At 40.9% G+C, this 26589-nt stretch overlaps 1 protein-coding gene and 1 long non-coding RNA gene across 3 annotated transcripts in view; both read right to left on the reverse strand.

The window, feature by feature from the left end:
* NFE2L2 (NFE2 like bZIP transcription factor 2) overlaps positions 1-20678 on the reverse strand; it is a 31882-nt gene extending 11204 nt beyond the window's left edge. For both annotated transcript variants that reach the window (XM_083348183.1, XM_083348182.1), the window contains exon 1: positions 20442-20678. In XM_083348183.1, coding sequence (XP_083204309.1) covers positions 20442-20462 — 21 coding nt within the window. In that variant the 5' untranslated portion in view covers positions 20463-20678. The remainder of the gene's footprint in view (positions 1-20441) is intronic.
* LOC310631607 lies at positions 1311-8571 on the reverse strand. The gene is made up of 2 exons (XR_014490669.1): positions 8404-8571; positions 1311-1557 (listed from the first exon to the last, which is right to left on the reverse strand). It is a non-coding gene; the product is annotated as an uncharacterized lncRNA (long non-coding RNA).
* Positions 20679-26589: the final 5911 nt, after the last annotated feature.

A 26589-nucleotide genomic window follows, 5' to 3' on the forward strand; every position in this document is an offset into this window, starting at 1 on the left:
CTGATTTTTCCATTATCACCATTACTGGAGCACAAAATATAACTACAGTCTATACTTTCCTATTTTAATATACCCCAAGAATCTAGATAATGTCTACTCATACTATCCTTTCATGTTCCATACTATAATTTCATGTACATCAATTCCATAAGTTGAAATCATCTTCGAATCTTTTACAGCATTCTTTGTCTTCATTTCAGGCATTAAAAATATTTTTCTTTCAGGCTCTTTATTATTTATTTCTCTTGCATGTTACAATCCTAATTATGCAATGATCACAAAATAGACCCCTGAATATTTAATTTCTATGCCCATCAGGGTTTGGGCACTTCAATATTTCACACAATGCTTTTAATAAGAAAGGGCAAAGGTAGACAAGGTTACCAGATTTAGACCCACATGCAAAATTCCTTGCTAATGGTAAGAATACCAGCTAGTGTAGCACCTTTAGTTCAGTATACCAACCACTCCTATAAAGTTGTTTTCCCTTTCAAAATAATTAATGTGGCATCCTAAATATATTATTTATTACAAATCTAATTTCATTAAATGATTTTTAAAAATCTAAACGCATTAGCTGTAGGTTGATATTACGGTAATGCTAAAATAAGGAGCAAAGTGTTCGTGATAACGGTACATACACCGAGCCACATGTCTTGTTTTTCAGATAATGATTTATTACATCTTTAAAACAGTTCAGTGGGCTACCATGTGATTTGTTCTTCAATAAGTCTTTTATTCTGTTTTTAGTTTTTCAAGTTCTCATATTGCATCAGGGCATTTATATAACTGCTTGGGCAAATCCAAGAAAGGGAAAATATCCAAGAAAAAGGCCTAAAAAGGGATTCAAAATCTTAGGGTGCTCTAAACAAATATTTTTTTCTGTTATCTCGGGTGCAGTGTAGATATTCCCACCATCTGACCAGTAGAATCATATTGCATTAATACTGACACGAACCCCTGATTTTTCTGTTAAACAACTATAGAGTTATGTATTGTGAACTGAATCCAGAGCCTGAAATCAACCTTACAATCAGAATACAAGTGGCACTGGACTCCTGGATAATGCCTTTTCTTTTCTATGTTTTTACTGTTTTTCAAAACAAGCCAACATAATACACAATACCTCAGTTTACATATTAACAACAACCTTGTGAGGACACTCTGAAGAAAAACAGTTGATTGAATCTGAATTTTACTGTCTTCCAAAATATAATCTAATTTTAACCAGAAATCTATACAACAGCAGGAGGAGGAGGATAGAAAAATGAAGCCATTTTTTTCCCCTGACATCAGTGTTTTATTTACGGTATCTTAGTATTAAGCTCTACAACATGTCCTTAACTTCAGGGCCAAGTCTTGAATCAACAAGGATCATGTTTAGATTTGTCCTCCTGCAAAACAAAAACTCCTCCAATTTCTAAAGCGATTTGGATTTATTGAACGTTTCCAGAAATGCTGGTGGTAGCAGAAAGTGTTTTTTTTAATGGTCTCTCCTTTCCTCCTTTTTTCAGAAGATTGGCTCATCCTCCACAGCACTTTTAATGGCACATCAGGCTGCAAGGAAAAGGAAGTATAGGAAATAAGCATGCCTCATTCTTCTTTCATTGTGAATAATCTTTATTCATAGTTAGCTAGTATTCAACTCAAAGAAAATTCTTGACATAATTCTTGGTATAAAATGTCTTTGCTCCGGCGCAAAATAATCACTGCTTCTTCATTTCCATTGGTTGAGAAGAAGTGTCTCTGGAGATTTTCAGTCATCCAGGTCGTAGTTGTCTCAAAAGACAACTGGACTGTTTTTTCCTTGTCACAACTGAAAAAGCTTCTTGGATGAGAAGAGAAAAGTCTTCTTCCTCAAGGAAAAAACACTCCAGTTGTCTTTTGAAAAAGCACCTTTGAGATAGTGAGGAGAAGGCTTCCCCAAGTAGGTTCAGCTGTAAACAGCTCTCTTTTTAGAAATTAAACACTGACTGGCATTCGTCATTAAGTCAATTCTTATATGCTTTCTCTGTTCCAAGCCACATTAATAGCTTAGTTTGAGTTTATAGAAAGCAATTTTAATGAGATAAATGTAACTGTTAAACAATTCACATTAAGTTGTGAATTGTCATCTGGGCCCCCAAGGAATTATTTGTCTTTAGGTTTATGTATTAACATGTGGCACTGGGGTAGACAATTGGTTATTTTATGTGAAACTCTTGTGGGTGTATTGTAAAGTCTGACAATTCACTCCTATAGCTTTTTAGCAAACACATTTGCATTAGATACAATAATCCATATTCAGAATTGTGTATTAGCTACATAAGAAATATTTCCTATGGTGTATATATTTGCAACAGGCTTTACAAATAAATTAACTTATAGAGTAGATAATCTGTACAAAAACATATGTAATGAAGTTTGTGAATGAGGAGAAAAGACTTTTCAGTGCCCTGCCATTGATCCTAACTCACATACTTACTGTCAAAAGAGAAAAATCCTCGAAGCGTGACTCTTAAAAACCACCCAATCAGCTTGAAAAAATAATTTTAGAATAAAAATAAAAATAAGGCAGGCCTACTTCTCCCAAATCTACAAAGAATAGTTACAGGAATTGGGTATGTCTAGTTTAATGAAAAGAAGGACTAGGGGTGACATGATACCAGTGTTCAAATATTTAAGGGGCTGTTACAAAGAAGACGGGGTCAACCTATTCTCCAAAGCACCTGAAGGCAGGACAAGAAGCCATGGATGGAAACTAATCAAAGAGAGACACAACCTAGAACTAAGGAGAAATTTCCTGACAGAATATTTAATCAGTGGAACGACTTGCTTCCAGAAGTTGTGGGTGCTCCAACACTGGAGGTTTTAAGAAGACATTAGACAATCATTTGTTTGAAATGGTATAGGCTGGGGTTCCTGCTTGAGCAGGAGGTTGGACTAGAAAGACTCCAAAGGTTCATTCCAACTCTGTTGTTCAGTTAAATCTAAAAGGAACTATTGTTGATCTAAGCTTGAGTTATAACTTCCTGGATTGAGTATCTTAAATTAGCTGATAAGCAGTGTAGGTTATTACCTCATTACTGTGAAGAAAGTCAATACTGAAAGCCAGGGCTTTTTTTCTCATAGAGCGCTCAGAACGGAGTTCTGGCACCTTTTTTGGATGGAACCTTTTAGGGTAGGCAAGGCAGGTTGCATGACATGTGTGAGTTCCGGCACCTTTTTCTTTTACAAAAAAAAAACACTGCTGAAAGCTATACATATACTAATTTTGGTCTTTAGATTGGGAGCTTTTTTTCTTGCTATTATTGCACAACACTGATAAAACCTGAAGCAAGTGGCTAAGACATCTTAAAATGGCATAGGTAAAATACTTTAGGAAATTGGATTACAAATACTACAATCCCATCCGCACCTACAAAACAGGATTTCCTTCTTAATTTACACTAAGAAAATGTCTGGTGAGACTGACTTTGTTATTTTTCTGTCAAGAGACTTGCCATTATTATGTATAAGAAATGAGAATGATAGTCAATGATATATATACCCTTGTGACATCCTGTTCTGTACCAGCCTGCTACCGGCCCTGCAGCAAAAGCAGGGACGACCCCTTTACAAACGGCAAGAGGCTGGAATTACGCCTGCCAAATTTATAGCTACAAAAACATACAAGACACGAACCAAGAAACAAGAGCTTTAAGGAACACGAAGTATCCAAGCGGTTGCCTTCAGCAAACCAGCCCTCCCCACACATTCCCCTTATATAGAGTTCAGGGCGTGGCTTCTCTCTGCCTCCTTCCGAGAAGCCCCATTGCCTTCCTCTGTTTACTCCTCATTGACTGCCTCCTGCGTCGGGCGTCCTTGAACAGGGCCAGCTGTCTCCGTGGTGACCAAGTGGGAGGGGCCTGGCTGAGGGCTCTCATCAGCAAGATCTTCAACCCCCTCAGCAAGATCTTCAACCTCCTCAGCAAGGTCTTCAACACCCCCCTCCTCCTCCTCTGAGTCATCCGACCCAACTGCCGAACCCACAGGCTGACCCTGAATCACAACACATCCATCACATTTAAGTGCCAGATCCATAAATGCCTAGGCCAGGTGAACACAAAATAAATGGTTTGGTTAGAATAGCCAGAATATCATATTCCTACAGTGATTTATTAAAACACACCTTAGAGCTGAATTCTAGAAGTTCTGGTAAAACTTCAAAGGGTTGTGATGAAAGTCAAGGAACAACTCATGTACTCATGTGTCCTTGAAAGTAGACACATTTTGTTTATTGTATGCTTCACATTCCATTTGCTTGTCAAAATGAAAGCAAAATATAGCCTTCTCCATATGACTTAAACATGTGGAAAGTCCCTTCCTTGTACACACACAAATACCTAAACCAGAAAGACCTTATCTTCTTCTCTATTTATTTTTCATCCATTCAAGCTGAAATATCTATGGTGTTTATCTTTCACAGCACAATGCCTATGGATCTCTGTGAGCACATCTTTGGATCAAAACAGCTATTTTCAAGGAAGCAACTACCGCACAAATAAGTAATCAAACCTATCTCATTCAAATGTATTTACAACAAAGTTCTTTTCCACTGTTTTCATTCTTTTCTTTTTAAATTTTCATCCAAGCTGTAATTTGGGGGAGGGTGAGATGCCATGTACGACTATTATGTATCTCGTATATCTCCACTAGAAAAAAATTACTTACGTGCTGCTTTAGGGTTCATTTAAGTACACGCTAACAGAATAAACCACCTGTGTTTTGTTATAATCTTCAGGAAGAAGTGGTGTGCTGGGATACCTGATTATATTCAGTACTGTGGGGTCCTTGGTACTCTCTGAGCATGGTAATCTTCTTGTAGATGTTTCATTACCAAACTAGGTAATACCATTGGTGCATATATTCACTATTGTCAGTTTTATTAAGATCTTCATTATTTAATATATTTAATTTATTTAATAATAACAAACTATTAATTCAATAAAAGCTGAATTCAGGAAGTGCTTTAAGTAGAGAAAGAAATCATCTATCTATAACTCTCCCTATGCAGCTATGTACCGAGTATGAATTACAGTTCAAAACTACAAGTTAGTTTTAGTTGGTTAAAATGTTTATAACTATCCTGAGACTTCCGGTCCTGCACAGCAGCGCAGCAGTCAAGGGGTTTGGGACTCCGTGCCCTTTGGCTGAGTTTCGTCCTGTTAGGGAACCCTAAATGGGCCAGAAGTCACCCCGAAGAGGCGGCAAAGAAGGAAGTCCCGGAGACCTCGGAGAGACGGCGATTAACCCAATCGGTCCAGAAGAAGCCTTCCAGAAACCAACAGGAGAAAGGCTAGTCTAACTTCAGAGTCTAGCCCAAACTGCAAGCAACCGAAATCAAAAGCACTATTTAAGCTGATTGTAAACAGCGTCTTTGAATCTAGGTAAGAACATCTATTTTCTCTATCCTACTTATCTCTGAAAATGAAGGAGGGGGATTTTTGCCCCACCCTTTTACTAATGGAAGCGGAGAATTAAACCTTTTATGGAGGACCAAAACGTATTGAAGTGAAATGAAATGACTCTACAACCTAAATTTGGATAAGTTTGAAGTTACTGAATGGTTAAGATTCTCATTTTAAAGGCAATTTGTTCATTTTGAAAATTTGAAAAATAAACCAGTGCTGACATCTAGTGGTGGATGAAGACTATAACAGCTATGGCTTTCATGCAGGACTTGGCAAAATCTGGAAAAACCTAATCTCTACTTGTGACCTTCAAAGCTCTAACAATAGAGAACAGCTGTGACAAAAAAGAAAACAATCCTGGCTGCAGACAAAGTGAGACTTAAAAACTTCAGGGAACAACAACAATAAAAAACCCCTTTTTTGAACTTTCTGGATTACAAGAATCTATTTAACTCTGACCCCAAAGCTATTTGCAGAGAAAAGAAAATTTGGATTCTTGGTCATCATGAAAAATCAGAGATTTATAGAAAGAACCTATCAAGAAAAAATAAATACTTTTCAAGAGGAGACATATGATATGTTGCAACTATTTTAAATAACAATGATTTCAAACCACAAAGAAATCCAAAATAACTTTGAAAATATAAACCAATTCATCTCCAATTTAACTTTACAACAAAAATCCCAGGAAACAACAAAAGAGAAGGAACAGATGAAACAGACAACTGAACACAAATGTTAGGATAGAGACTTAAAGATGGAACCTAACAAAACAAAGAAGTATGATTTAACCCAAGTGGGGAAAAATTACAAGAAATACTGGATTTGGAAAAGACAACTCATACTTTAACACCACAAAACAAATTTGAGGATAAGAAAAAAAGATTGGACAAAATGGACTGCAGACATGATAGGAAAAACACTAGAACTGGTGAGACAAAAAATGGTAAGAGAAGCAGAGAGAAAAAGAAAGAAAAAGATTTTCAACAAAAATGAATGGGCAAATGCCTCTCACAAATATATTGTATTTGACTTACCTTTTATATCTACAGTAACACCTACAAGAATATGGAAAGATTCTTTGACTCGGCAGAACATATTGATTAAGGAAGATACTGGGCAAAAGAAAAATGCTAAAGTGAAAATTAAGAAAATAGACGATGGGGCGTATCAGAGAGAATATTTTAAAAAGAAACACCTGTTTGAATATGGTTAAAGAAATAGGAAAAATTTGGATGTGAATTTAACTTTAAGAAGGAAGAGCCCCTCAACTAGCATAGTACTTCCTTTTTCTTCTTTTTTTATTTTATTTCTTGAGTAATATACAAGAGTTGGAATGGCTTATATAAAGGAAATGTTTTAGATATCTAAAGGTGATTGACTTTAAGAAAATTATAATAGATTAAAAAATGTTTTGAATAAGAGTTAAAAGACTAGAGGACTAGGTTTATTAAATGGAATATTTAAAGATTAAATATATTTTTAAAAGAATATAAAATATAAAAGAGAACAAAAAAATTTTGGAAATAAATATGTATTAGCTTATAGGAAATAGGGATTTTAAAAGCATGCTATCTTTTTATTTTTTTCTTATTCTTTTTTCTTTCTTATTTATTCCTTAAGAAAGGTAAAAGTATTGGGTTGACTTACATGAGAAAAAATAGACTTAAATATTTAAATGTAATTAACTTTGAGAAATTCTTAACCAGCAAGAATGTTTTGAACTTTGTGGGAAAAACAAATGTAAACAAGAACTGTAAACAGGATCTATGATAAGACAACCAGAATGACTAGATAGAAAAGCAATATTATATTGATGTGATTATCTATAGAAATATTAGAAAACTTTTATACTCAGTCATCATTCATTAAAACAACAAGAATTGTATTAAGGTTGGTAAAAGAGAACATTATGGGAAAAAAGAGGAAATCAAGTACCGTATTTTCCGGCGTATAAGACGACTGGGCGTATAAGACGACCCCCCCAACTTTTGAGATGATTTTCAAGATTTTTCGTCTTATACGCCGGAAAATACTTACATGCCAGTTGCCAAGTGTCTGACACAAGCCCGATTCAGACCCGTCTGATGCAGATGATGCAAAGCCCTGCCGGTTTCTGCCCGATGCCGGACGGCTCCGCCGGTGCCACCTCGAGAGGGAAGGGCGTGAGGTGCCTGCCACAGCTCCCCGAGCACTCCTTAGCAGCCGGGGAGCACGCGCGTGTGCAGGACTGCCCTGCCGGCTCCCACCCGACACCGGACGGCTCCGCTGATGCTGCCTCAAGAGGGAAGAGCGTGAGGCGCCTTCTACGGCTCCCCGAGGACTCCTTAGGAGCCGGGGAGTGGGCGTGTGTGCAGGACTGCCCTGCCGGCTCCCGCCAGACGCCAGCCTACCCTGCTTCCTCCACAGTGAGAGGTGAGGGCGTGCCTTCCCGGGCTCGCTGACTTGCAGCCAAGCCAGAGCCGAAAGGGGCTTTTCCTTCCACCCACCCTTTGGAATAGACGCAAGAGCTCCCGGGATCTGGCGTTTGCAAGGGGGAGGGAAAGGGGCTGAGAGGCTCTTGAGGGTGGGGAGAGTCACATTGGAGGGGGGACTGGACTAATGAGGCTTGAAGTTGCTTTGCAAGAACGGGGGCGCTCGATTGATTTATGTACTATTTTCCGGCGTATAAGACGACTGGGCGTATAAGACCCCCCAACTTTTGAGATGATTTTCATGGGTTAAAAAGTCGTCTTATACGCCGGAAAATACGGTAAAGTTATTGTGTGGATTATAGATTATAGAAATCAACTGTTAGTGAATGTTTCTTAAATGTAAACCCAGACAACACACTGCTTACCGAATAGTAAGGTGATTATGTTAAAAAATTAATAAAACATTTTTTAAAAAAAATAAAATGTTTATAACTATCCTTAATTATTTATAATTTATACAAAATATTAGATGTTAAAACAAATCCATGGAATCTTACCAATATCAGAAGCAAAAGTGCCACCAAGAATATTATTAGTGGGGGATCCAATCCTACCGTTTTTCTAGCTCTTTCCCCATATTTATATCTAACTTTCCATGTCCTTGTTCAGCTCTTCAAAAACCTGCAGAACTAGAATGACCAGAGGCAACAGTCGGACAAAAAAGTTATGATTTATACCTCCTGACAACTCTTATCTCTCTGTGACCACATGCAGTGACCGGTTCCACAAGGCCCTTCCCATCAGTTCTGGACAAGAAAGTTACGATCTCTACCTCCTTAGAATTCTTATCTCTCTGCGACCACATGACAAGTTCCACGAGGCACTTCCCATCAGTTCTTGTGGTTGTGTACTAACAAGAAGGACCTCAGGGAAGAAGCACTGGATTGCACAACCCACAGTCATTCTTGGGAAAAGGCTACTACCCTCACTCAACTCTGCTCAACTCTGGCTTCTCACGAGGGTTAACGGCAATCACTCACAGGGATTGGTTAACCTGCCGGAATCAGATGGTCTTAATCTGGGGAAAACCCTCTTATAACTGACAAAGAAAAAACAGAGGAACCTGAGAAAATGGGGGAGACGATTCCAAGTCAGGCAAGTCAGCTTCTCGCGTCCAAAATATAGAAGAGATAGGACAAAGATGTCATACTTCAAATAGATTTTTTTAAAAAAAAATCCATTAATTTGTAATAAACTTTCTTTTCAATGAAATTTGTTTCCAACACGGTGGGAAGCACAAATGACTATTGTTAGACTATTCTTTCTTATTAAACTGGACAACTGCATACACAGTACAGGCAATATTCCAGAAATAATTAAGTCTGATTTTACTGCTCCTAACCAACATTTATATGAAAACTTTTCTATGAAGTCTCCATTTCCCCCCCCCCCCCAATGAGGTACATTCTGATGACTATATGTGAGGGTGCAAGTGTTTGTGTGCATGCGTGAAGTCATTTGAAGCTTCAAACTGTTTTCTAAAGATTTTTTTTAAAAAATCACACACACACACACACACACACAAAATTAGATTCCTTTGGAATGGAATATGGCTGTTGGGGCCAAAATAAAGTTTAACTAGCATGTTAATCTATATCTATTTTTCACTCAGACTGCTATTGTAACCCAGACTATACAGTTAATGATTAATTCTAGCAACAAATTTCTGCTTAGAACCGTGCAACACTAAGGCCTTACCTTACAAACACACACTGCCATCATAAACACTTTCTGCACCATTTTAAAACAAATACTAACCCATCATAAAAGCAATCCTGAATGTAAGACAATCTCTCACAAAACATAAAACAAGCAAAAAAAAAAAAGGCTGTACAGGTAGACGTCGACAACTGAGCCCCAAGTTTTGGTTCCTAAGCAAAAAATTTGTCAAGTGAATTTTTCGCATTTTTACAACCTTTCTTGCCACAGTTGTTAAGTGAGTCACCACAGTTAAGTTAGTAACATGGTTGTTAAGTGAATCTGTCTTCCCCATTGACTTTGCTTGTCAGAAGGTTGAAAAAGATGATCCTGCGACTCCGGGACACTCCGACCATCACAAATATGAACCAGTTCCCAAATGCCTGGATTTTGATCACATGACCACGGGGATGCTGCAACTAAATGTGAAAAATGGTCACAAGTCACTTTTTTCAGTGCTGTTCTAACTTCAAACGGTCACTAAATGAACTGATGTAAGTCAAGGACTACCTATAAAGGCACATACAAAATATGCCCAAGTTTCTCTACTTTGTCATTTGACAACCCTGCTCTTCAAAGAACCAGTCCCACAGATTTTTCCCCTCTCTCAACAAATGAGTGCACATGACAGCTTTGCCTGCTTCCTTATCATCTGCCTTTGCCTACAGGCAACTGTGAAACAAGGGCAAGACCCAGAAAACTGTCTTGAAGTCTATTGATTAAAAATAACTCTCTGTCAAATCAGGCGCCCTATCTGTAAAAGTAATTGATTCCCCATCTGCACCAATGGTAGTCTCGCCCTCTCCCCACAAAAAGCACCAGGAAAAGAAGTATCTGGATCCCACAATTCTAATCCCAAACATGCTTAATGTATAGTAAGTAGCTCTGAGGCTCTTCCTTTCACATAAAGTATGTTAGATCAGGGCTTTTCAACCTTTCCACCCATTGTACCATTTTTAGGATATGGCAACATCCGAGTACCACCAGTCGCCTAGCAAGGTGTCGAAAACTTGATGACCAAAAAAAAAGAAAAAAAAGTGATGAAGTACAGGTAGTCCTCAACTTACAACAGTTCGCTTAGTGACTGTTCGAAGTTACAATGGCACTGAAAAAAGTGCCCCCCAAGCCACAGCCGAGCAAGACATCTGCTTACCTGCCCAGCGGAACTCTTCCTCCTGTCCGAGGTTTTCATTGTTGTGAGCATTTCTGTTGAGGATTGGCAGTGGGGGTGGGGTGGGGGTGTGTGGTTTTTATTCCCCCCCCTGCTGGGTTTTGGTCACTTCACATGATCCTGGGACACTGTGACCGTCATAAATATGAATCAGTTGCCAAGCATCTGAATGTAAATCACAAGACCCTGGAGATGCTGCAACATTCCAGCTGATCGGCGCTTCTTCTGGGCTCAGCAGAAGCGCCAGGATCAGCGCCGAGCTCCAGCTGAAGCCTGGCGCTGATCCTGGTGCTTCCGCTGAGCCCCAACAGCCCTGCAACTGCAGCCATCTCTCGCTCAGGCTTATGCAGTGCTGCCACCGGTTCAGCTCATTCCCCTCCCCTGCTACCACTTTTCTAGGATGGTCGTGTACCACCTGCCAGGTGCCAATGTACCACAGGTGGGAGTTGAAGTCCACGCATCTTCAAGTTCCTAAGGTTGGAAAACGCTGGTTTACATGATTGGATCTCTTGACCACTCCCTAACTTTCAACACCAACTTCCCTGTCTTGGTGGGCAATTACTTAACTAGAAACCTTCTTCCTTCTGGGCAAATATTAAGCCTTCTAGGTTCACACATTCTACCTAGCCATAGTTTTCGACATAGCCCTAACATGTGTTGCCTGAACCCACCTTTGGAGTTTATGGACTAACGTGTTCTGTGAACCAAGCAAGGGCAGCAGAGTTAAACAAGCAAGCCACAGTCCAATGTACAAACGGTAGACAGGGGTAAGTTTGCACAACAGGAAATGGCAAAGGGAAAATTTCTCCACTCTCTTCTCTCCAGCTTCTACTTGTACTCTTGCAAGGCTGTAACTGAAAGCCAGTGGGTGGAGAACAAACTGGGCTGAGAAGCTGTGGGGCGGAAAGGTATATCAAGAAGCCTCTCATACTGCCGCCGCTGCTGCCTCATTCCAAATCACCCAGTTCTCACAATGGTTGTGGTTTTACCTGCAAAAGTTTATTCTGGGGCTTTTCTTTGTGTGGGGTTTATAATGCTGTATTTGTTTTTATTTCCAGTCTTTTCCAGCGTTGCCCTCCTTTTCATTTCCCAAACTCTCAAAACCAGTTTAAAGACTAGCCCACCTTGGCCTTCCAGCAGATAAATTCAAAATGCCGAGAATTGCACAGGCTCACCCACTGGAAACCACACCAAAAAAAAAAAAACCTACACTGTAACGGAATGAGACATTATCTGCAATCATGGGCACTGTACAGGTAGTCCTCTTTCAAGCAATTACAATTGGGACCAGCAACACAGTCATTTGAGCGAAAGAGTTGCCAAGTTAAACCACAACTGTTCTTACAATCTTTCTTCAGCTTTCCTCCGATTTACAGCTTTATAAGGTTGACTCAGCCTTCCATCCTTCCGAGGTAGGTAAAATGAGGACCCAGATTGTTGGGGGCAATTAAGCTGACTTTGTAATAATGCCGCTTGGGGTGTGTGTGTGAAAGCCCTAACAAGCAGGCATATACATAGAATGAAGGCTACTGCTAAGCTTGTAAGCCGCCCTGAGTCTTCGGAGAAGGGCGGGATATAAATGGGATTAAAATAAATAAATAAAAATAAATATGTGGAGATCATAAATGCAAGGATTGGTCACAAGGTTACTTTTTGTCACTGTTGTCAGTGCGAAGAGTTTCTGTAGGAGGCAGTCACTATATGAGGATTGCCTGTATAGTTGAAGAAAGTTGCAATTGAGACCTTTCTGATGGAAAAGGGAATAATTTTCTCCAATAATCTGACATGTGAATAAACAGGAAATATATGTCCCCATCTTTCTTTCTTTTCTTTTTCTATTTCTTTCCTTCCTTCTTTCCTTTCTTTCTCTTTCCTCTGTCTCCCTCCTCCCCTCCCCTCCCCTCATGTCCTTTTCCTACCTTCCACTCCCATTCCTTTTCTCTGTTTTCTCTGCCAATTCGTTCCGTATTTTGTCTGTGAGTAAGAGAGCCACCACTAAAAGCAAGAGGGGTGCTCTCAATATTTTGAGAACTGACACATGACAACATTCAGTTTCTGCCCTCCAACAATAATTACTTCGTGACTGGGCCCATTGCATCATCTTATGTTACCTAAATTTCATCCAGTCATCTTTTGCTAAATAAAAGTAAAAGTGATTGATAATTGAATATTTTGTATTATGTATTTTTATATGAAAAAATATTTTAATTATACAAAAACTCATTTTTTTAAAAAAAATCTGTTCCTTTAAGAAGAAAAATTTTCATTTCCTCTATTCTGTTTGTTTTCTGATTGCAAAAGTTGATGTGTTAGGCCAGGGGTCTTCAAATGTGGCCCTTTTATGACTGGTGGACTTCAACTCCCAGAATTCCTCAGCCAGGCATGGGAGTTGAAGTCCATAAGTCATAAAAGGGCCAGTTTGAAGACCCTTGTATTAGGCAAAATAATATCTTCAATGCAAAAGTCAGTTCAAAATATCTACAGATTACAACTGCAATCTTTTGGTAACCAGCATACCTCTCTTTGAGAGCAGTATTTGAAAAGGCACATTCCAAGAACAAAGCTGCCTTGGGGAAAAAGAAATTATTGCACAACTCAATATCGCTCTGGTATTCAGAACACAAAGTTTGCACGCTAAAGAACAAAAAAGGGCCATTTTAGGGAAGCCACGACTAACAACTGTCACTTTCAAAATTCAGAATTGTGCTATGATAAAAACTTATTTGCCATTCATTAAATCATACCCGCAGAATCAAGGAATGTATGAGTTGGAAAGGATTTATAGGTCATCTGGTCAAGCTACTGCTCAGTGGAGGAACACACTACAGGTATGTGCTCTCTTACAGACCACAATTGTGACCAGCAAGTTGCTCACTAAGTGACACAGTGGTGAATTGAAACCATGCCTTAAGGCATCAGTTCTGGCCGGTCATAACCCAATTTTTCAGCATTGTCCTTATTTCAATGGTCACTGAACGAACAATCTGTAAGTGAGGATACCTGTACATTTTCTCAGAGAGGTAGACATCCCAATCTACTTTGAAAACCTCCCATTTTTCCTCATCTAAGTGTTCTGATCTGTTATGTAGCCACCCATAAACGCTTCTTGCGAGATGGGCTGCTTTATAATTTTGAAAGAAAGAAAATAAAGCATAATAAACTATTTCACTGCTTACAGTTCTTACCCTTAAGAAATTCCTCCTCATATTCAGCTTGACTCTTCTTTCTTCTAAATTTAATCTGTTAATCCGTATTTTGCTCTTAAATTTCAGCAAAGAACAGATTTAATCTCCTCTTGCATCTAGCACCTTTTTAGTTAATTGTAGACTGCAACTTGTCTCCCCTATATGCCTTTTCTTATGTGTGCTCCTTTAGCTATTTCTCACAGAGTTGGCTTCCAAACCACTTTCCATTCTGATAGTTCTCCTGTGCACCAACCAGTCTCTTTCTTTCCAAGTGCAATGCCTTGAACTACACAGTATTTCAGGAGTTTTCTAGCCACACAGAGTACTGATTACACAGATTGCAACAATTACATTCTGCAATCTGGGCACAAAGTTTCTACTAACTAAAGCTCAGTTTTGTACCTGCTGTATCCTACTCTTGCTCAGATTCAGCTAATTTGTAAGGATCCTTCTCACATATATGACCACCAAGCCACAATTCCCAAACCCTATAGCTATGTATTTAGTTTTTCTAACCTAGATGCAAACCCTTACCTTCCTCACAGCTAATATCTTCATTGGCTTTTAGTCCAATGTTCAAATTTCTGAGGTAATTTCAAATTCTGATTTTTGTCCTCTATTAGTCAATACCTAGTTTATCATCTAAAGTATTAGCTAATGACTATCTTAGTGTCATCAGTCCACCTGATAAGTTTCATTTCTATTCCATCATCTGGATCATTTCTAAATATGTCAACTCACAATTCAATATTTTAGCTCCTGGATGATGTACATCTATTTATAAAGTCTCTTTGGGCCGGATATCAAACCTGATGAAAATTCACATTTGTCCATTATGCCCACAAAGGTATCATGGAAAAACCTGTCCCATGTTTTACTGTGATCAAGTTATAATACCTCCATTGCATTCCCTTTGTCTACCAAATTAGTTATTCTGTCATAAGAAGAGATTAGTCTAACAGTATTGGTGGCATTTTCTCCCTAAGTGTTCATAGACATGCTGCTTAACAATCTCTTCTAGCACCTTGCTCAATATAGATTTTAAATAATTTGTAGTTCTGTATTCCCCCTCCCTTTTCTTTTTTGATATTGGGATTGAGTTTATTCTTCCCCAATCTTCTGACACCTCACTAGTTCTCCAGATCTGTTCACAGATGGTAGGAAAAGCAGAACAAGAGACATTGCAGGTTGAGAGAACATTTTGCATCCCTCTACCTTAGCCACAATTTTACTCCTGTTTCAGGTTTGAATATTATGTTGGGCCTAAACCCACAATGATATGGCTGCTTGCAAATGTAATTGGTATATTGTCAAAGGTATATATAGCTTAGCACAATGGGCAATTCCCTCTATTCAACAAACCATGGCTGATATAATTTAGCATAATGTATCTGATAAATACTAACCTTGGATATGTTCAACCAAAGCCAAACAAACCTTTTTCAATTCAGCATAAAGTGTAAATGTAGCCACTATAGTTTAAAGTCACAGTAGTAATATTCTGCTCACCCAGTATGTAGTCCTGTTTTCAGGGCCAAAATTCATGTCATTTCTTTTCTCTATACAGCAGCGGGCCCCCAACCTTTTGGGCACCAGAAATCAGTTCTGTGGAGAAAGGTTTTTCCGAGGACTAGAGGGGGTGTGGTTTTGTGTGCTGCCTGCATCCCATGGATGGGGCTTTGCTTGTTTGCGCGGACCGGTTACTGGCATGCTGTGGACCGGTGCTGGTCCACAAATTTGTCCACAATTTTATTTACCTGCCAGACCAATGTAACACTGTGATGCAATCAAATAGTTAGTTCTTCAGTCTTAAGCCACAGCTTTATTTTTGCTCTGTACAAAGCATCTACAAACTGGGCATAACTTCTTTACGCCTTCAAGTCAGTGTTGACTCCTGGCAACTGCCTTTCATAAGAGTTCAAAAATGAATGTATAAATCCACGTGACTCAGCTTGTCTTGCCCTAGAGGATCAACTTCGTATCAGAATCTTCTGTTTAATAAAATTGCCACAGAAAGAAAAGTCTCTCTTTTTGTATTTATTACTAAGTACAAGCTTAAAAAGATGTTTTATTTCCCACAAAGGTTATGTTTCTTTTAAGTTGATTTTTGGTGAGTTCACGGACACACATTGGGGGGGGGGAAAGGGGGAATTGGTAGCAATACAGAAATGGTTTCCTGTTTTTCCAATTTCCCCATCCAACACACAAAGTTGTGGTGTAGGTTCTACTTCTAGCAAGACCAAATTTCTGAGCTACACAAGTCTGCTCAAGAGTTGTTAGTACAAAAAGGGCAACCTGTAAACAGCACTGGCCGGTACTACTCCTGAATTGAGGCAGGTGGGACTGAGATCTTCCATTTCACTGAAAACCTCGATATACCTCAGTAAAGCTGAACACTTTTGCTACATGTCTTTTCCCAGTCAATCCCATATTGCAAACCATAACCATTCCGTAGCCAGGAGGACCATATTTATCTAAATACATCATGGCTACTCCCTTACCCAGTAGATATTGTTATCATTCTGTGTGCATAATATTAATATATTTAGTGTTCTTTTGAAATAGCAAAACTATTATTAATTGTAAACTATCTCTCCTTATTTATCGCCATGCTTGGCTTCCCATAGAACAATTGACAGTGGCAATCTTTGTACTTAGAGGTAAGTAGATAATTAACAATACCATAAAACTGAAGGTCCAGAAGGCCAAGTCTTAAGAGACCAGATGCACAATTGGGTGGTGATGGAGAAACACCAATAGAATTTCATTTGCATCTGTGTTTCCCATGCCACTCTTTCAAGTGTAAATCAGTGACAGAGCAAATTCTCTTTTATAGATTGTAAAAATACAGAATGACAGAAAAGGAAAGGACTTTGGAGGTCTTTGGAGTCCACCCCCAGCTCAGGCAGGAAAACGTACACCATTTACATGTATATCAGCCTTGTATTCAAGCAAACTATAAAAATCTTATTATAGCATTGCTTGTCCCCATTCTTGAGAATACAGGAGATAGTAAACACTACCCTATCTTTTTAAAAAGACCTCAATCTGGGGAAATAAGAATGATGTTAAAAAAAATCCTTCTGTTCCTTTTTGAGCATCATATACCTATTTGCAGTTTATCTGATTCTGGAAACATGGTATATATTCAGTTTTAGATTTAATACTATTTTTTAAACACAGGTTTAACAGACATGTTCCACATTGCGTGCAAACTTTTAAGAATATGATTATTGAGGACAAACAAGTAATTGGCATTTTTGAATGTGTATTCATAAGAAAGAATCTCAGAATTTTAGGCAAAATTTCTCAAGGCTTAAAAAAAAGTTGTTTTTTTAATGACAGTTCTACTAATTTGTGTATTTGATGCTTGACAACTGGCATAAAGTACACTTTTAAGGGTTCGGAGATTAGACCTGTGGTGATTTAAGGAAAGTTCATTCTCATTGGGGCACCTGTGTTTATGAAATATCTTCCCCAGGCAAGCAAGTTAGCAACACTTTTATCACTTTGATGAGAAAGTAATACCATTTACTTCTCCAAGATTTAGTATCCGATATTTCAGCATTTCTTTGGTTGACTTCAGATTCTGTGCATAGAAAAAAAAGGAGGCAGTTGACTTTTGCCAATTCCTCATCCTCCTTGGAACTTTCCAAAATCCTGAAAGGGTATTCCAGACAGCTAAATCAGTCTCCAGTGGGAGGTGGTAACATAAGGAATTTGGTAGCAATAGCAACAACCAACACTTCTTCTGAGCTTCCTCTGATGAAGAGACTCTCATGGGTCTCCATGAACAGAAGACACCCTTTTGCAGAAGTACACATCTGGAATCTTTCTGTGAATTATTTTTTAATTAAATTTTTTAGAATATTTTAATTGAATTTTGCTGGTTTTTCTGTGCTTCTTTATAAGGCCCATCTATACTGATTTTATTTTAGATTAGTTTTATCAAAAATCCTTCAAATAAACTATGATAAATGCCCAAAACATCTACTTCTCCTTATTTCTGACATTAGCATTAAGGTTCCCCTCCGAGGAGATAAGTTACATAATAGGACTTACCGTATATCTGAGTAAACATGCAATGGATTATAAAATTTACTTTACTGGAAAAAAACAGAGTATACTTTTTATCATGTTCAAACTAATCATGTCACTAGAAAGTATTTTAAATAAATGTTTTGGATATTAGTGCACATAAGGCAAAGCAGCACATTTACATTCAAGTAAATTCTGACATGGGAAAATACAACTTTAAATCGATTTCTAGCCTTTGAGCATGTACAGACATGTATCTGGTTCCTGATCCATTTCACAATGGCAAAATAAAAGTATTTACAAAATGCCTGCTTTTTCCTTTTTTAACAGTAATTTCATGCACACGGTGCTCTGGATCTTCCAAACTGAAGCCATTATAATTAAATACACCACAAGCATTCATATGGAAAACCTCCTTTAATCATGCACACACATAACCCAAGACAAAAAGTCACCAGGATTTGGGTTTCCCCCATTCTGCTCTTTGAAGGACTTTGGAATTACAAATTGCCTAAAGATATTTTGCCCAAGCCCTGTTTCTAGAAAGTTCCAAATCTGAGGGATCTTTTACCAGAAAGTTCCAGATCTGGGGGGGGAACCCCAGGGCTGAAGCTAGGAACACAGTTAAGAGTTCTGCTAGATCTAGCCAAAGTTCCCTTTAGTCACAAGCTGGCTATCAGAAGCTTCAGGACGTTCATTATGTAACACGGGAGAGGAATTTACAGCAAGACTTTCCCTGCTGTACCAACCCAGGAGTTGGACTCTTAAGGCGCAGGGCCGTCGGTAGCCCAGCCTTCCAGGAGCGTGCCTACAAGTCACCATGCAAGCCGTGAATTGTCCATCACAATATGAAAGACGCGGATTTCTATAGTTGTGTAAACTCTAAAACGAACTCTACGTTGCTGTCAAGTTTCCTTGGAACCGCAGCCAACCTTGTTCTCAGTCCTCACTTTTGCAGCTATTCGGAGGAGGGGGGGGGAAAGCTGTACACTACATCTTAAAATCCCAACTCCAGGTATCACTAGAAATGAAGGACTGGAGGGGGAAAACAAACGCATTAAAACAATACGTCGGGACCCGCCGCTTCATCCACAGAAGCTGCGAGTGCTTCATCACTGGAGGTTTTTAAGAAGAGATTGGACAGCCACTTGTCTGCAATGGTATAGGGCAGGGGTAGGCAACCTCGCCTCTTTTATGACTCGTGGACCTCAACTCCCAGAATTCCTGAGCCAGACCGAGATGCTCTACGTACAGTCACTCATGCGCTCGTGACCTCCCGGTTAGACTACTGCAATGCCCTCTACATGGGGCTGCCCTTGAGGACCACCCGAAGGCTTCAACTGGTGCAGAATTCAGCCGCGCGAGTTTTGATGGGAGCTTCCCGATACTCCCGTGTAACACCTCTTCTCCGTGAGCTGCATTGGCTTCCGGTTGCCCTCCGGGTGAGATTCAAGGTGCTGGTAATGACCTATAAAGCCCTAAATGGCTTGGGTCCGGACTATCTAAGGGAACACCTACTGCCGGCATCATCTTCCCATCGTCCTGTGCACCCCCACAGGGAGGGCCTTCTCAGGGTACCGCCGGTTAATGAATGCCGGCGGGTTATTCCCAGCGGAAGGGCATTCTCTGTGGGTGCGCCTGCCCTATGGAACCAACTACCCACAGAACTTAGGACTGCCCCACCGACCTTCGCTCATTTCGCCGGGACCTGAAAACTTGGCTCTTCGATCTGTTTGGTCCAGACTGTGGGGTTGTTAATTTAACTGGGTTTTAGATTTACTCTTGGGGCTTGAATTTAATTTTATTGTCGTTTTATTTGTTTTTAAATTTTTGTATTCATGGTTTTAACTGCCCTGTAAACCGCCCTGAGTCCTACGGGAATAGGGCGGTATACAAATCCAATCAAATAAATAATAAATAAATAAATAAATAGATAGATAGATAGATAGATAGATAGATAGATAGATAGATAAACAAACAAACAAACAAACAAATAAATACCCCTGGTATAGGGTCTCCTGCTTGAGCGAGGGTGGGGTGGGCTGGACTAGAAGACCTCCAAGGTCCCCTCCAGCTCGATTCTATCCTAAAGTCCCAAAGCTTTTCCCCACTCCTCCAACCTTCCCCCCCCCCACACCAGCCCCACTCGCCGACGAGACCGGTAGAGGCGTCGATGAGTCAGCGCGGTGCAACGTGACTGTTACGTCACGACGGGAGGGCGGAGCTAGGCGGAAGCCAGAGAGTCCAGAGTTAGTCGCGGGGGGGGGGGAGAGTGGGCGGAACGCCGCCTGTTTAACGCGACCTCTGGGTCCGACTCAGAGAACTAAATTCGCTAGTTAGCTGCTAGACCCGTCTTCCCCACCCCCCAAAACCCCCCCCCGCTCCGCTGGGGAAATGTCCGCCTCGATACCGACCCTCTGCCCGCGAGGGTGCTGGATCTCACCTGCGGCATCTCGACTTCCATGGGGACCGGCGCTGGCCACGGCTGCCAGCAGCGTCTTCAAAACTCCCCGTTCCTAGACGACGGAGCTAGCCGGGCCGCGGCGTCCAAAGCTCCAGATCCTCGGCCGCCGCCGCCCACTGAACTTCTCCGCGCCCAGCCAGCCGCTTTCTCGGCCCTCCCGTTCTTCCTACGTCCCAGACTGCCGGGAAAAGGCCGGCTGCCCCGCCCCGTTGCTCCCGAGCCACTCGCTGCCCTGGAGAGGAAGGAAGGCGGCTTAGGAAAAAGCCCCTCCTCCTCCTCCTCCATTGCGGAGCCGAGATCCGGCGGGACTGGCTGGCGGAAGCCAATTCGCCCCATCTCGTCCGCTGGTGGAGTCGGGGGGGGGGTGTTATTTCGGGTGGCAGCCGGAGGCCTCTCCTTGTGGCCAGCCTGGACCCCCGGAGGAAAGCGGGGCAGCGCGCGGAAGCGGCGGGAGCTGTTCTTTGCGAGGCAAATCGAATTAAGTGTCGAGAAGCAGCGGGGAAGATGTGATGGGTGGGATTGGGACCGTCCAGACGCAGGGGGTCTTCAAACTGGGCCCTTTTGTGACTTGTGGACTTCAACTCCCAGAATTCCACAGCCAGGCATGCTGGCTGAGGAATTCTGGGAGTTGAAGTCCACGAGTCATAAAAGGGCCGAGTTTGAAGACCCCTAGTCCAGAGGGTCCAGGGATAAGTCAGCGGCAGCTGTTTGCAGCTGCTTTCTTTCCCTGGTTCAAGGGTAGGCAAACCTCAGCTCTTTTATGACTCATGGACTTCAACTCCCAGAATTCCTGAGCCAGCCAAGCTGGCTCAGGAATTCTGGGAGTTGAAGTCCATGAGTCAAAAAAGAGCCGAGGTTTGCCTACCCCTGCCCTGGTTCCTCTCCTAAACTGGCAGGGCTGCAATTCCTTTTTTGGCTCTTGCCCTTTTTTTGACTTCGGCACACAGTGGAGGAGGCAGCTGGTTCTTGCCCAAATGCCTTGCTTCTCTGGTCAAGCAGATTGTCACTGGACCTGGGCGTCCGCTGAGGCGAAGATGAGAATGATGAAAAGAAACAGATTTATTCTCTGATCTAACATTCACTTGGCCGCTTTCACACTGAAGGGAACGGAGGCCTGAAAGAAGCACCACTGCCAAGGGCAAGGGAGTTGTCCACAAAAAAAGGCCACCCTAGGACCTTTGGTGGCTTCTCTTGGACAGCTGATAGGATTTAGCTTTGGAAGGTTCCTGGATGAGCCAGCTGAGCTTCTGAAAGAGCCTGTGGATGCAGATATTTACTTCTCAAGCAGATGCCGGTATCTGATCCCATATAAATTGTATCCACATTCCTTAAAACTGGAAGGAGGTGTTTTTTTAAAAAAAAACTTGAAAAGATGCATTTCAGAAGTAAATTGAACTGAAGCAATGCTGTTCAATTTCAAGCCCTTCATATGGCTCATTCTTTGTAAAGAGCTAGGTAGGGTGGGTGAGAACTAGTTTGGGGCAGGTACCAGTCTACAAACCAGAGAATTGTCTCCCCTTAAGTATAAAGCCAGCTGGGTGACCTTGGCCCAGTCACTCTCTCAGCCCTAGGAAGCAAGCAAAGCAACCACTTCTGAAAACTTGCCAAGAAAATTGCTCTCTCTCTCTCTCTTTGTGTTTGTGTGTGTGTGAGAGAGAGAGAGAGAGAGAGAAACCTATGCTCAACAAGCCTGGTCTCTTCATATCTAACAAAATAAAATTCAATGTGAAAAAACTAAGGTTCTACATTTAGGCAAGGCAAGAAAAACCAAATGCACAGATATAGTATAGGTGGTACCTTGCTCAGTAGTAGTAACTGTGAGAGGGATCCTGCAGCCCTAGTGGACAATCACTTAAATAAGAGCCAGCAGTGTGTTGCAGCTGCCAAAAAAGCAAACACAGTGCTAGGCTGCATTAACATTGGTTTGTCCTTAAATTGTAAGCAGCCCTGAGTCTTCGGAGAAGGGCGGGATATAAATGGGATTAAAAATAGAATCAAGATCATATAACACAGACAGGTCAAAATTGTGATGTTGCACAACGTATTTTTCTCCATTGCCGGCAATGGGGTGGGCACGGTTTCCTGATGACACGTCTGGCCTGGGGGCCGGCAGTTTGACACCCCTGATATATAATGTTTTAAATGTGTGTTATGTATGTGTACACTTTGAGAGCAAGCAACTAAATTTTATTTTTAATGTGTGTCGTCCCCAAAGGGGAAAAAATGACAATATAGGACAGGTTATCTAATCTAATCACGTGAAGTGTTAATACCACTTTACAATGCCTTGGTAAGGCCACACTTGGAATACTGCATCCAGTTTTGGTCACCACGATGTAAAAAAGATGTTGAGACACTAGAAAGAGTACAGAGAAGAGCAACAAAGATGATTAGGAGACTGGAGGCTAAAACATATAAGGAATGGTTGCTGGCATTGGGTATGTTTAGTCTAATGAAGAGAAGGACTAGGGTTGACATGATAGCAGTGTTCCAATATCTCGGGTTGCCACAAACAAGAGGGAGTCAAGCTATTCTCCAAAGTACCTGAAGGCAGGACTAATCAAAGAGAGAAGCAACCTAGAACTAAGGAGAAATCTCCTGACAGAACAATTAATCAGTGGAACAACCTGCCTCCAGAAGTTGTGAATGCGCCAACACTGCCATTTGTCTGAAATGGTATAGGATTTCATGCCTGAGCAGGGGGTTGGACTAGATGACTTTCAAGGTCCCTTCCAAATTATTATTATTATTGTTATTATTGATCATTGCACAGTCAGCCAGATGTTCAGACTGGATTTGGCATTTTTGTCTACCTATCGAGTCCTTACCAAGGACCTGGGATAGGCAGATGTGGATATTTGATGGTATTAATAAGTATCGTCGCAGGATGGAAGCAGTTCCTAGTAAGGCCGCCTTTTGCAATTGACTAATGGCCCGTTTGTCAGTACCAATGGTGTTCAAGTGGTGCTCCATTTGTTTTGGGATTGCACCCAAGGCGCTTATTATTATTATTATTATTATTATTATTATTATTATTATTATTAATATTAATATTATTGTTATTGTTATTGTTATTATTATTATTATTATTATTATTTTGTTTTATGTGTTCTGAGAAGGTTGAAAGATGGGAGGCTATATAAATATAATATGTTTTTAATGGTTTCATTATTTTATATTGTCCTTTTATGACAGGCATGTCAAACTCGCGACGTCACAGAGCTTTTTCTCCATTGCCGGCAATGGGGTGGGCGTGGTTTTGTTGTGACGCATCCGGCCCGCAGGCCGGCAGTTTGACACCCCTGTTTTATGATGAGGTAAGCTGCCTAGAGTCACATGACAGTGAGACAAATGACATAAATTTAATAAATAAATATTCCACATTAAGGCATAACCAGCATTTGCAAATCACATTAACAAGCTTCTCTCAACACAGCAAATCCAAACCAGACAACCCATTTATACAAGATATGAGAGCTCCAGTCATAATCTTTCTCATTGGGACATGAACCAGCATAATATAGCAGTTCAGAATGCTAGCCTAGGATGCTGCAGACTGATGTTCATCAGTCCTGAAGGTCAATGAGTAATTCCAGCACGGTTCTTAGCTTTCAAAGCTATAATGCACAGTTCCAGTGCTGGTGGTGAGCAGAAGAGGAAGAGATAGGGTTAATGTGCCCTGCCTTCCTCAGTGGGAAAGTAGGAGTAGAATATTATAAATAGATAAAATAATTTCCTGATTTTTGTAAGATCTTACCACAACTTGTAGAAACAGAAAATTTGAGAAATACTGCAGTATGCAAACAAGCTTTGTAATCTTATTGCCATGACAGTGATGTATATAAAAGATGAATCACTTGCAAGAGGGAAAAACTGACAACATTGTGGGATTGTTAAATGTAATTTGAAACCATTCTGAGGCCTCCAGACTGCCTGCCAGCCACAGCATACAAACATTAGTAAATTAGTATGCAATAGGTAAAAAAGGTAAAGGTTCCCCCGCACATGCATGCTAGTCGTTTCCGACTCTAGAGGCCGGTGCTCATCTCCGTTTCAAAGCCGAAGAGCCAGCGCTTGTCCGAGGACGTCTCCGTGGTCATGTGGCCGGCATGACTAGACGCCAAAGACACACGGAACGCTGTTACCTTCCCACCGTAGTGGTCCCTATTTTTCTACTTGCATTTTTATGTGCTTTCGAACTGCTAGGTTGGCAGAAGCTGGGACGAGTAACAGGCGCTCACTCTGTTACGCGGCACTCGGGATTCGACCCGCCAAACTGCCGACCTTCTGATCGAGAAGCTCAGCGTCCTAACCCACTGAGCCACCGCGTCCCTTAGTATGCAATAGATGGTGTACTAAAAGTCAGGCCCCACAGACAGTTTTACTTAAATTATATCAAATGGTCAAGTTGGTTGCCATTCTCTTCTAAACTTGTTTGATACATGATCTTTGAAGGATAGGAATATTTTCTCCAATGTTCACAAATTCTAATGTGACGGTCTCCTTTAGATCATTTATTGACTGATGAGACTTTCCTTACCCTGTAGTGTACACTATAATAAGTTATACATTATATGACAATACTACTTAAACCAGTAGACATCTTGGTGTGAAATGTTTAGGACACTTCACAAATGAAATAGATGGCAATGGATTCCAACAGTGGAAACTTAAAAGCTAATCTACTTGGCATTTTAGGCCACTGAGTTGGCATTATATCAAAGCTTTGGGTACGTAACATATTGGTGATATGTTATTGTTCCCTAATTGTCCACATGTTTGAGGAATAATATGGATTTATGTGAGAGGAAATGCCTTATTGCAGGCATGTCAAACCTGCGACTTCACGTGATGTCACGCAACGTATCACAACTTTTTCCCCATTGCCGGCAATGGGGTGGGTGCGGTTTCGGCATGATTTGACATGCCTGCCTTATTGGAATCCATGGGAACAGGGAGAAATTAGTTTGGGAACAGCTGTTGATTGTGGGATAAATTTGGGAGCGAAAACACATGCACTGTTTTTCTAATCTTCCCTACATAGCAGCTTTTTCAAAGCCAATATTTACCTAGAGGGAGAGGGAGCCTAATGCATGCCTTTTAATTTAGGTTGCTTTTTTTGATTAAATGTCCTGAAAATTTAGACTGAGTGACTCCAGAGAGTTCTGCATGTGATGAAATATCACGTAACAATTCACCTAAGTGGATTGTCAACAATATCATTGCAATGCTGCCAGAGGTTGGTGGAGTAACAGCACAATAAATGTGGATTGAATTGCAAATTGGTTGCAGTACACAGTGGCCATAGCCAAGAGCCACCTGCCAAAACAAAACCCAGATCTTCTCAAGAGGCATTATTAGCTTGGTCATGGAGATTGAATTAGCCCAGAGGCTCAGAGAGAGGAGGTGTGAAGCAATACCTTTTTGATATAAAGTTTAGGAAAAACATTGAAAGCTTCTAGCATATCAGAGCTTGCCTTTGTGTGTGGATACCGTGCTTCGACCAAGTATAGGCTTACTAACATTTCTTAAAAGATTAACAATTGGTCATATTACCTATCAGGCCTTCTGATATTACTAAATACAATTCCTACCAGTCCCAGGCACTGTAACCCAAACTATCATGGGTCCGGGATATCTGAGGGAACACCTGCTGCCGGCATCAAGCTCCCTTCGTCCTGTGCGCTCCCACAGGGAGGGTCTTCTCAGGGTGCCGCCGGTAAAAGATTGTCGGCGGAGAATACCCAGGGGGAGGGCCTTCTCTGTGGGTGCGCCTGCCCTCTGGAACCAGCTGCCCGTGGAGCTTAGGACTGCCCCTGACCTTCGCTCATTCCGCCGGGACCTGAAGACCTGGCTCTTCAAGCTTTCTGGCCTGGACTGAGAGTATTAACTGGGGCTTCAATTGTATTCTAATTGGGGTATTTATGTCAAGGTTAATGTAATCATGTTAATTGTTTTTAATTTTTGTAATTTGCTGTATTGTTTTTAAAAAAAACCTTGTGAACCGCCCTGAGTCCTATGGGAGAAGGGCGGTATATAAGTCTAATGAAATTAAATAAATAAATAAATAACAGGTGCTCAGAAATCTAGTACAGCAATATCTGGAGGACCAGGGGGGACCTGTTCT

This window comes from Vipera ursinii, assembly GCF_947247035.1.
Source record: "Vipera ursinii genome assembly, chromosome: 1".
In the NCBI taxonomy this organism is placed as follows: domain Eukaryota; kingdom Metazoa; phylum Chordata; class Lepidosauria; order Squamata; family Viperidae; genus Vipera; species Vipera ursinii.